Source organism: Triticum urartu, chromosome 5A (assembly GCF_056163025.1).
Source record: "Triticum urartu cultivar PI428250 chromosome 5A, HENAU_Tu73, whole genome shotgun sequence".
Classification (NCBI taxonomy): Eukaryota; Viridiplantae; Streptophyta; class Magnoliopsida; order Poales; family Poaceae; genus Triticum; species Triticum urartu.
The window spans coordinates 600,236,979-600,247,294 of NC_141877.1; the positions used below are offsets into that span (position 1 = coordinate 600,236,979).

Consider the following 10,316-nt stretch of genomic DNA (forward strand, 5'->3'; position numbering starts at 1 on the left):
GATGTATCTAGCACCAAATTAGTGCTAGATATATTCATTTGAGGGACAAATTTGAAGTTTTTTCAGACGGAGGGAGTATAAGCCATGGCTATGGACATTCGAAAGGTGCACCTTTAGGGGCCTACATGAAGAGAACATAGGTGGTGAAGTTACAGAGCAGAGTGCAAGCTTGTGCAGGCACAACCGCACAAGGCAACTCTGTTCCGGCAGCATCCTATAAACCGAGCACGATTGGGTAAATGTAAACCCTTTGTGTTTTCAAGCTACCAACTACTCCCTCTGATAAAGAAATATAAAAGCATTTAGATCACTACTTTAGTGATATAAACGCTCTTATATTATTGATGGAGCGAGTATAAGCTAATATCAAATCTTCTCTACATAAGATACCTCGACCACTCCATGCTCCTTTTCCTTATTGGTCATAAAAGCTATGGTTTGTTCCATAAGATATGATCACGCGCAGGAATAGTCTTTTACATATTATGCATAGCTATCCTGGATTGGAAAGGATCAAAGGAACCATCTGGCTCCTGCATGCTAAGAACATAACACTGCTACATAAATAACTAACAACGCCAAGTTGATGTTTCAGCGATGCAGTTAGCTCCCAAACTCTTTTTATAAAATCGAAAAGAAATTCTACGCTTTGAAATCCTACAACAGAAAGCATCCTTTGCCTGAAGAGTTGCATGCTTACATTTACATACTTACATTACTTGGCTGATGTCGTATGCTACTGCAACAACACAAATACAGGATGCAACTCACCAGATCATACACAGAATCACGGTCACCTGTTAAAAATGGTGAAACAAACATTTAGAGCTGCAATCAAACCTTCTAAACGCTCCAACTTTTCTAGAGCCACACCAATCAACTTCTTAAACAGTAAGATGAAATTCTTTGCTCAAACAACGGGCACCAGAAGGGTATTGCATTTACCATCAAAATATCTGTGACAACGGCACTCACAAGGCAAGAGGGTTTAAGAAGAATCACGTTACAGATAACATCAAGGGTTTTCTCTGGAAGCAGAAAAATACAGTGTCAAAACTGGACTGTGGGAGCCCTAAGCGTTCTGATAGTGGTGCAGCTTGTAGAGCAAAACTTTTCCGCCGGCGTGCCCGACGGAGAGGAACCCGCTCCCAGGGCTGAAGTCCAGGCACCTCGGGTACTGAAGGCTGAACCGTGGCCCTGGCCAGTTTTGGTACACGGTGAAGGATGGGACGTGTACGAGCCTCATCCCATTCCTATCCTTGCCCGAGCTTATCGCCAGGATCTGGGCGTCATGGTTGAACTTCATCTGGCCCGTCTCGGTCGTGAGGTTCTCGATCGTCTTCAGCGGCTTCCTCTTCCCCCCGAGGAACTCGTCCCTCTTGTACACGTTCACGATGCCGCTGCTGGAGCCTGTGGCGAAGTAAGAGCTGTCCTGCGAGGTGCAGAGGGAAAGGCCTGACAGGGAGCCCTCGTCGACAGACTTGTGCATACACTTCCTTGTTCTGAGATCCCAGTGGTAAACATGGCCATCCCCGCCGCTGCTCAGTAGCTGGTTCCCACCATCCGCAAAGGCCAGCGAACGCACGTTACCATTCATCTTGAGGGTTCCAATGAGCTGCTTGGTTTTGGAAGATATCAGGAGGATGTACCCCTCGTTACCGATAAACGCAATGGTTCTCGAATCAGGTGATATCTCAAAGCTCTCCAGGCTTTTCTCTTCACGCCCAGTCAAGGGTCCAATCTTACTAACAGCAGCTTTCACCAGATCAAATGAGTAGAAGAACTTCCTCCTGCCGGAAAGGATCACCTCAGAGCCATCAGGTAGAAAGGCTGCCTTCTGAATTGGACAGTCCTCGACAAATATGCTCTGGATCTTGGGGTTTCTCTTGCCATCAATCTGGAAAAACCTCAGATGTTTGTCCAGGCCAGCAACAAGCATCAGCTGACCATTCCTATGAAACTGCACTGAATTGATAGGACCACTGGAAGGATCCTGGGCATTCGCATCAACAAGCCTCGAGTAGTCCAGCATGCCAGGCAGGAGCTTAGCAGTACCCTTGACGACAAGCTCATCATTGTTCCGAAGCATATTGTCGACTCCACCTTCTTCCTCATCGGAGTCACCATCACGGAGAGGAGCCTTCCGGTCCATATCCGCCCAGCCAGTGAAAGGGTTCAGCTTGGCGTGGTGACCGCGCAGCCTAGCCTCATACTCCTTGCCCGAGATCACGCGCTCATCAGCCTCCTTCCTCAGCTTCCTCAGCCTCGCAACCTTGAGGATGTCCACCTGGGTGCTATCCTCCTCCTCATCCACCCAGGCGGGCTTCCTCCCCTTATCAAGCACCTCATCCTCACTGCCCAGGTCCTCCTCATAAACAGGCAGGTCGTCGTCGGCAGACCGGTCCACGAAGAACAACTTAGCATCATCCTGGCCACGAGCCGGCACAGCCTCGGTGCCGAACTCGAGCGGGGTGTAGATGTTGCCGAACAGAGAGCTCTCCAGCCGCCTCATCTCATCGGCCTCCTGGCCCTGCCTGGCCTCCAGCGCCTTCTTCTTCTTCCTCCGGTCCTTCCTGCGATCCTCCGGCCTGGGCTTCTTCCCAGCCTCTGCATCCGAGGCGACGGGGGAATCCATGGTCTCTTCATCGCTGCTGCTGCTGTCGTCCTTCTCCAGCCGGCGCTTCGGGAGCGCGTTCTGGGATATCAGGCTCGTCATGGCGCGGGGAACCCTGCGGAGAACACCGGCGGATTAGACGGCGCTACCAATCCCAGCGACAAATGCGCAGTTTTGAACCAGGGGCGGATCCGCGAGCTGTGAAGGCCAGCGGGATTGGACGAATCGCTGGAAGAAAACAGGATAGCGAGCTTCGTACCTCGGAAGTCAGCGGCGAAAGACTGCGGACGGGGTGGCGGCGGCGGCGGCGGCGGCGGGAGAGGCCGTGGTGATTGGGGAGGGGAGTGGGGGGTTGGGGTGTCGACGGTGACGGCGGCGGTGGCACAGCGGGGGGTTTGGAGAGATTTTAGGGCTATCGACTGCGACCTGGCAGGCCGCTTGCCCAGATTGGGCCCCAAACAAGCCCGCCACCTGCGAACGCAGCCCAGCCCATCAGGGCCTAAAAAAAACTGCTCCTAAAAAAAGAATAATTAAGCAATACCCCAGAAAGAAAAGCCCTGAAGTCTGCCTAAATTTCAGTACTGTAATAGGGAGGAAAAAAAAGGAACTGTCACCTTGCGCTCTCGCCGCCTCGCCCAGCGCCGCCGCCCGCCCGCCGCCTCTCCCGCCGGCCACCGCTTCAATCCCGCCGTCCGCCGCCCGTGCCTGCCTCCACCGCGCCCTTTCCCGAAACTTCACCGGCGTTCCCCAACCTCCGCCGAGCGCCTTCGCCCTGCCCTAGCCCTTCCCGAACCCGGACGACTGACGGCGGCGCTCCGGTCAGGCGCCGGGAGATATGGTGAGTCCCCTATCATCTGTTGCTTCACATCATGCTTCTCCTTGCCAATTTAGGGCCGCACGTCGGGGGAAGGGGGGAGTTGCGGCGTTATATGATCCAATGCCCAAGTGCTAGATCGCATTTCATCAAATTCCCCAGATAATAATCCTGTCAAGATCATCGTTCCTTTTGCAATTGTACTGTTGTTTCGTTGTTATGTGCAAATTACCTGTTGGAAGTTGGAACCTTGGAGTATTTTGGACATGTTTTCTTCACTGACCTCTTGTGGATTGCAGTACTGTACTTGTTTAGGATGTGATTGGTTTGTTTTTAAGACAGTAAAGTTAGCACTAGGGTTCAATGTACAAAAGACAGGCCTTTCTTGCAATGGATTAGTTTCCCTTTCACTTGGGTATGTTTCCCTGAACCCGGGGATTAGCCCAGTTTGTGCCTTTGTAGGGTTTGTTTACATGGCTTACATACGGGCATGGAGCACTATGAGTAAAGCAGATAATTCCCTGACCTCCCTTTGCTCTGGTTGACGGGGTTAGTACCCCGTTCTTGTCAAGCGAAGCTACAACAACCTTTGAATCCAATCTGCTTTACTCATAGTTATTATTGCAAGGAATTACATTGTTATTATTTTCAATGACTAGGAACTCTGCTAGTATTTACTTAATTCAATGGGGGGTTGTGCCATGACCATGACTTTTTTTTTGCACTCACAAATTCCTGAAAGGTTTATTGAGAATACCTCCAGGAACATCAGAGAGGTAGATTGAGAATGACCTTAGATATGCATCTTAGAGACCTATAAAATATTGTGAAGTCTTGCTGCTGTATCATTGTTTTCACTTCTCATTTGAATCCCATTTTACAGGGTTTACGTACCAGACGGCCGACTGTTGCAATGCGTAGTGGTGACGAAGAAGATTTTGACGATGATGGTGATGATGATTACAGTGATCAAAACGATTATGATTATATCTGCAAATATGACGCTAGCCACAATCATGGTAGTGGTGATGACAAGAGCAGTGATGATTACAGCTGCACTGATGATGATAGCAACGATGATGGTGATGATATTGACAATGATGATGGTGGTGGTGGTGATGCTACTGATAATTTATGTGCAATATGTGACAATGGAGGGAAATTGCTATGGTAAGTTGTGCTTCCTAATCAGTCGTTGACCGCAAACACTACTGAATTGAATTTGTGATTTCTCTTTTTTTCTGTAAAAGAATTGAATTTGCAAACATCACCAATATAGTCAAATATTTCAAATACAACATTGAGTAATCTTTGTAATGCCATAAACTCCGTCCATGTTTCAGACAAAAATTAATATGGTTTTGTATTTGTGAAGTATTTGAAAGAATGTGAATGTAGAACCTTGAAAGCCAAATTCGGGAATTTCTTTAGAAAACAATTTAAAGCTTTTGATTTGTCTTAGTCAAGTGGTATTAATTAGTGTTAGTTTTCCAACTAACCAAAAATGAAGAGAGGAGTGTTAGTCAACCGGTGGGGGGGGGGGGTAACATTGTTTTATTTGGCTAGTTCAAAAGTCTTGAAGACATGTCATTCAGTCGGGCTATGCATATGGGATGATTGTGGCACTTCGTCCAAAATAAATAATACTGTAGGAGTGAGTGAGCTACAGATTCATAGGACAAGATTTCATGTGGACGCAAAGGAAATGTTATGTATACTGATCTCTGAGATGTCATGTTAAAGACACTAGAAGATATCATTTCTGTTGGCAATTGTAAACGTAAATTGCTCTACTATTTTCCTTGAAGAAAACTGGCCACTGATAGCTTGAGGGCTATCAATTTCTATTTGTTGACATTTCACAATGGATCATTTTTTGTTGACATTTCACAATAGATCATATACCTACTCTCATGGTTTAGCCTTCATTCTTTGCTTTGATCATCTGATGATTTCAAGAACAAGCTCTGTGCTATGGTATCTTTGGAGCAATTTTTGTTTCATGCCGGTTACTACTGTCGTAACCAATTGTAACCAGCTTCCCAGATGTCCTGGTAGTGGTAGGTACCGGCATTTGTAATACCAGCCTTTTTTTAAACTTGTTTTGGAAACTCTTTCAAAAGAATTCAAGAACTAATGTTTGCTTGCGTGGTTGGGGGAGGTTAAGAACTTGAGATTAACATGAAAGAGAAAGCAAAAGGAAAAAAGAAGTCTTCTTACTGGAATTCAACGTGCTGTGTTTTGGGGATTTGCCAAAAATCCAGTAAATTGAACAAATAAGACATTCTCCAGTATTTTCACAGAGAATCCATTTCGGGCCAGTTATAAACTTCTGGCACATAGGTAGATTTATTATTGAGTTAATAATTTGATCCTGTCTTATTTTATGTAGCTGTGAAGGACAATGTAAAAGGTCCTTCCATCCCAGAGAAAAAGATGGAAGGGAATCTAATTGTGAAACTCTTGGTTTAACTTCTGCACAACTACAGGTAGTTACAAAGTTCTCATTGACTGGTCCAGCAGCATTATAATTTTCCTGGCTCAAATTTGTGATTTGTTTTGTTTTGCATATTTACAGGAAATTGATCATTATCTATGCAAGAACTGTGAATATAAGCAACACCAATGTTTCAGTTGTGGAGATCTTGAGCCATCTGATGGACCAAATGCTAAGGTAACTTGTTATATCTTTCTTACAAGAATGTGGCATGTGGTTTGTTGAGATAATGGTGCCCTTTGTAGTTCTGCGGTTCCCATTCAATGATAATTATTCACTTCCTCCAATGAGTATGCTTGTTGCTTATTTCTTGTTTATGTAGCACCTTTCATGCATCATCATACTCTAAACTTGCTTGTGTCCATCCTGTGTCTTACTAAGTGACAACATTTAAATCCAGTTCCTTGATGTCTTCATTCACATGTATTTTGAATTGTGGGCAACTGAGGCCTGTTGATATTTCGTGCATGTGATTGATGCTCGTGGCTATGATCCTCGAGTATGTTTAGATATGATTCGAAGTGCCCTCTCACCATCTCTGTCCTTTTTTAATATTAATATCTTCGTGATTCTAGTTCTTCCATTTTAAAGTGTGCATTCTTTTAGGTGTTCCAATGCTACAAAGCATCTTGTGGGCACTTCTACCACCCCAGTTGTATTGCCAAATTACTTGAGCCTGATGATACTGATGGAGCTTGCGAGTTGGAGAGGAGGATTGCTGCTGGGATGTCATTTACATGTCCTGCACATTGGTGCTCAGAATGTAGAACGATGGAAGACAGTACTCAACCAGAACTTTGGCTTGCGGCCTGCAGACGCTGTCCGGTGTCATATCACAAAAAATGTTTCCCAAGGTATTCTGGTATCCAGATATAGTTGCTTGTAGCTTATGTGATTGTCTCGTTCTCATTACATTTAATGGTTTACCACAGAAGCATTTCCTTTGAGAGAAAGCGTGGCACAAGTGTACGCGCTTGGCACCTGGGTGATAGAATTATCATTTACTGTGGGTATGTTAGTTCTTACTCGTTTGTTTCCCAAAGTTTCTCTGTACTTCCTTCTCAGAGCAACTAACTTCTGTTGAAATCTTGCAGAAGCCATAAACTAGAAGCTGAGCTTGGAGCACCTAGCAGAGACCATATAAAGTTACCATCTAGTACAGAAATGGATACTGTTGGAACACATTGCATTGACCAAATAAAGTCAACTCCCGTTCGAAAAATTTATAGAACAAGAAATCTTGCCAAGAAGAAAACAAAAGTGACTGGTAGAAGGAAAATGAACACTGATCAGGGTTCAACAGGAACTGCGGAGCTGTCAAACAAGGTATGTCGAGAAGAAGCCGACCAGATAAAGTTAACTCCCGTTCCAAAAATTTATAGGACAAGAAATCTTGCTAAGAAAACAGAAGTGACTGGTAAAAGGAATATGAACACCGATCAAGGTTCATCAGGAACTGTGGAGCTGTCAAACAAGGTATGTCGAGAAGAAGCCGACCAGATCCAAACAGTAGATATGAATGACTTAACAGAAGATAAGATTCCAAAAGGGAGAGGTGTCCTTGAGAAAGAGACCATCCGTTTGAATCAAGCACACAATGATGAGCTAGAAAAACTTATTGGGGAGGAACAGGCTGAAGAGGATGAAAGCAACACCAAATCTGGAGAAGAGAGAGAAACTCGTAGGAGAGAAAATACATATGGGGAAAAGGAGAAGACTCCTGGGAACAACAGTAATAAATTTGGATTACCTGACGGGCGGTTAACCTCCGGATCTGATGGTGACCGAGAAGTTGATGGAAGCCATGCCTGCCAGCAGGAGCTGAAGAGCCCTCACTGCAATGATAATAACAAAGCAACAGAAATTGATACTTCAAGTGACAAGTCAGAAAAGAGACAGAGACAGGAGGAACAGGCAACTGATGGTAACATGTTGGACTTGGAAAGGAACAATAAGAAGTTTCACATGGAAACTGGAAGAGATGCTCATCAAAGTCCTCAGCATCTTCATAATCACAAAAAAACAGATGCTCGTCAAAGTTCTTGTTCCTCATCAAAAGATCATCCTCGGTGTAATGATGATCAGAGATCTTCAATGACTTCCGAATACAAATCCAGAGAGGGAAGAGGATCAAGTAGAGAAGAGTGGAGAAATAATATGAGGGAAAATTCTTATAGGGGTGGGTCACCCTCGGGGAGAAGAAATTCTCAAAATAGATCAAGCAGACATTCTCCGGAAGGGCGAAGGGCGGAGTATCGTAACAGTCATCATAGAAGCAACAACCAACACAGATATGAGCAACATCGACACGATGATTATTTCAAATGTCGTGATGATTATTCCAAACGCCGTGATGTTGATACTGGTGGAAGGAGGTCGAGTCGTCATGAGGATCATTCTAGAGATGGTGGTAGGAGGAGGTCGAGTCATCGTGAGGATCATTCCACTGATGGTGGTAGGAGGAGGTCGAGTCATCGTGAGGATTATTCCAGTGATGGTGATAGGAGGAGGTCGAGTCACCGTGAGGATCATTCCAGTGATGGTGGTAGGAGGAGGTCGAGTCATCGTGAGGATCATTCCAGTGATGGTGGTAGGAGGAGGTCGAGCCATCGTGAGGATCATTCCAGTGATGGTGGTAGGAGGAGGTCGAGTCATCGTGAGGATCATTCCAGTGATGGTGGTAGGAGGAGGTCGAGTCATCGTGAGGATCATTCCAGTGATGGTGGTAGGAGGAGGTCGAGTCATCGTGAGGATCATTCCAGTGATGGTGATATTGGTGGAAGGAGGTTGAGTCCCCAGCAGTCAGCACTTCCTTCTGGTAATTTTGGTACTAGTCTCAGCCCCCCTTCACATCCGACCACTGAATATGGTGCTAGCAGAAGGCATGGTTCCCCTCCATATCAGAGATCTGAACATGCTGCTAGTGGAAGCCGTGGCCCCTATATGAACCCACGAGGATCAGGCCCTGCAGACTATGAAATGGAAAAGAGAAGTGTTCCCCTTCACCATGATGCGCCCAATGTCGAGGAGTACACCGGTCGACCACTGAATATGGTGCTACCAGAAGGCATTGCTCCCGTTAATACGTACTCTCTCCGAGGGGAATCTCCTGGTGCATATGGTCCTGGAACAGATGCCGGCATGGGCGAAGAAACCACATTCCGTGGTGGGCGTTTCGGTGATCATGGAGTGAGGTCAGATTATCCACGAAGCAGCAGCATGAATGCAGAGGATAGGGCTTTTGCTGCAGGTTCCGTTACGGATAGGTATGTCCCGCGCCTCGACCGAACGAACCACCCAATAAGAGTTGACGGTTATCTGCCGGATTATCCCGTATGGTAGGTTGCTGCTGTTGTGATCCTCGTGTTGCCAGTCCCAGCCAGCCTATGAAAAGCCCTGCAGGAAACCAACAGTTAAACCTCAATTAGCCGCGAAGCGAATCGGGTGTCAAACCTTAGTTTGTCAGAGTGGTTGGACGGTAACCTTCAACCCGAGGTGGTGCCAGCGTACCTTAACGAGTGTGTTTGATGTTGGCCTCGGATCTTGCTACTTGTCGATTGACAGAAATGATCTGCTTAGTTTGCGGTTTGGTTGCTGGAGTGTGCTTATTTTATAATCTGGTGTGGAAACTTACCCACAGAAGTAAGCAGAAGTGGTTCAGACAAAAACGGGCCAAGCAAATGGAAGCGCTATATAATGCAGTGAATGCCAATCGCAGCTAAGTCTTTGGTGGTCTTTTTCTATTGCTCCAAATTTGTATGTGGTAATCTGCAGTTGTTCCAAATATGTTGTATGCCAGACTCGGAAGGTTTCTTCAGTTGTGCTCGACTTGTAGTGACCCTCACTGAGGGCCATGTGTTGATGTTTGTAAAAAATAGTGAATGGTCGATTCGTTGTTACCTCTTTTCTCAGGATGCTTGATGTGATGAAGAACAAGTTTTGTGGATCATTTGAGGCGTCGAGGGCATGTATGTAGTTTTGTCTCGTAGAATTCTTAGGCGTTGAGGGCATGTATGTAGTTTTGCCTCGTCGAATTCTTATATGAACGCCCTGTTCGGAATCGCTCCGCTCCGCAACACAGCTCCTGGAGCGGGTGGAGCTGTAGTTGGAAATCAGGGAGCTGCGCTTTCCTCGCTCCCGAGATTCCTGTACTGGGTGGGTTGACGAACAGGGCCGAAGATTGAGCTTTGTGTCGAACTAAAGATCTCACGCTACTTTGTTAGAGCGATCGTAGCTTTCTACCGGAATACTCTTCCCATTAGTACTTGAATGAAATGATCTTAAGAGTATTTTGTACAAATAATCTTTACGCCGCGTTTGGCTACAAAGTACATAAACCCTGGAATTTGAAGTTGTTTGGCATTCGAATCCAGTTCCAACAAGACACTTTA

General features: G+C 45.9%; 2 protein-coding genes across 2 annotated transcripts; one reads left to right on the forward strand and one right to left on the reverse strand.

Annotated features, from left to right (window-relative positions):
- Nucleotides 1-915: 915 nt before the first annotated feature.
- Nucleotides 916-3,011, reverse strand: LOC125527120 (Transducin/WD40 repeat-like superfamily protein). The gene is made up of 2 exons (XM_048691687.2): nucleotides 2,874-3,011; nucleotides 916-2,729 (listed from the first exon to the last, which is right to left on the reverse strand). The coding sequence occupies exon 2, from the start codon at nucleotides 2,714-2,716 to the stop codon at nucleotides 1,073-1,075; it is 1,644 nt and encodes a 547-aa protein (XP_048547644.2). The 5' UTR covers nucleotides 2,717-2,729; nucleotides 2,874-3,011; the 3' UTR covers nucleotides 916-1,072.
- Nucleotides 3,012-3,169: 158 nt separating this feature from the next.
- Nucleotides 3,170-10,114, forward strand: LOC125527119 (uncharacterized). Its single transcript, XM_087521979.1, has 7 exons — nucleotides 3,170-3,452; nucleotides 4,312-4,598; nucleotides 5,821-5,917; nucleotides 6,007-6,102; nucleotides 6,532-6,779; nucleotides 6,858-6,935; nucleotides 7,020-10,114. Exons 1-7 carry the CDS (start codon nucleotides 3,450-3,452, stop codon nucleotides 9,265-9,267), a joined length of 3,057 nt encoding a protein of 1,018 aa, XP_087378105.1. The 5' UTR covers nucleotides 3,170-3,449; the 3' UTR covers nucleotides 9,268-10,114.
- The last annotated feature ends 202 nt before the right edge of the window (nucleotides 10,115-10,316 follow it).

What these genes read in the sequence shown, in the direction of transcription:
- LOC125527119 (XM_087521979.1), top strand. An exon ending in CTGATGGACCAAATGCTAAG is followed by an intron (nt 6,103 to 6,531) that starts GTAACTTGTTAT and finishes GCATTCTTTTAG; the next exon opens with GTGTTCCAATGCTACAAAGC. An exon ending in AGAATTATCATTTACTGTGG is followed by an intron (nt 6,936 to 7,019) that starts GTATGTTAGTTC and finishes GAAATCTTGCAG; the next exon opens with AAGCCATAAACTAGAAGCTG.
- LOC125527120 (XM_048691687.2), bottom strand. Translation starts at nt 2,716, where the DNA reads ATGACGAGCCTGATATCCCAGAACGCGCTCCCGAAGCGCCGGCTGGAG.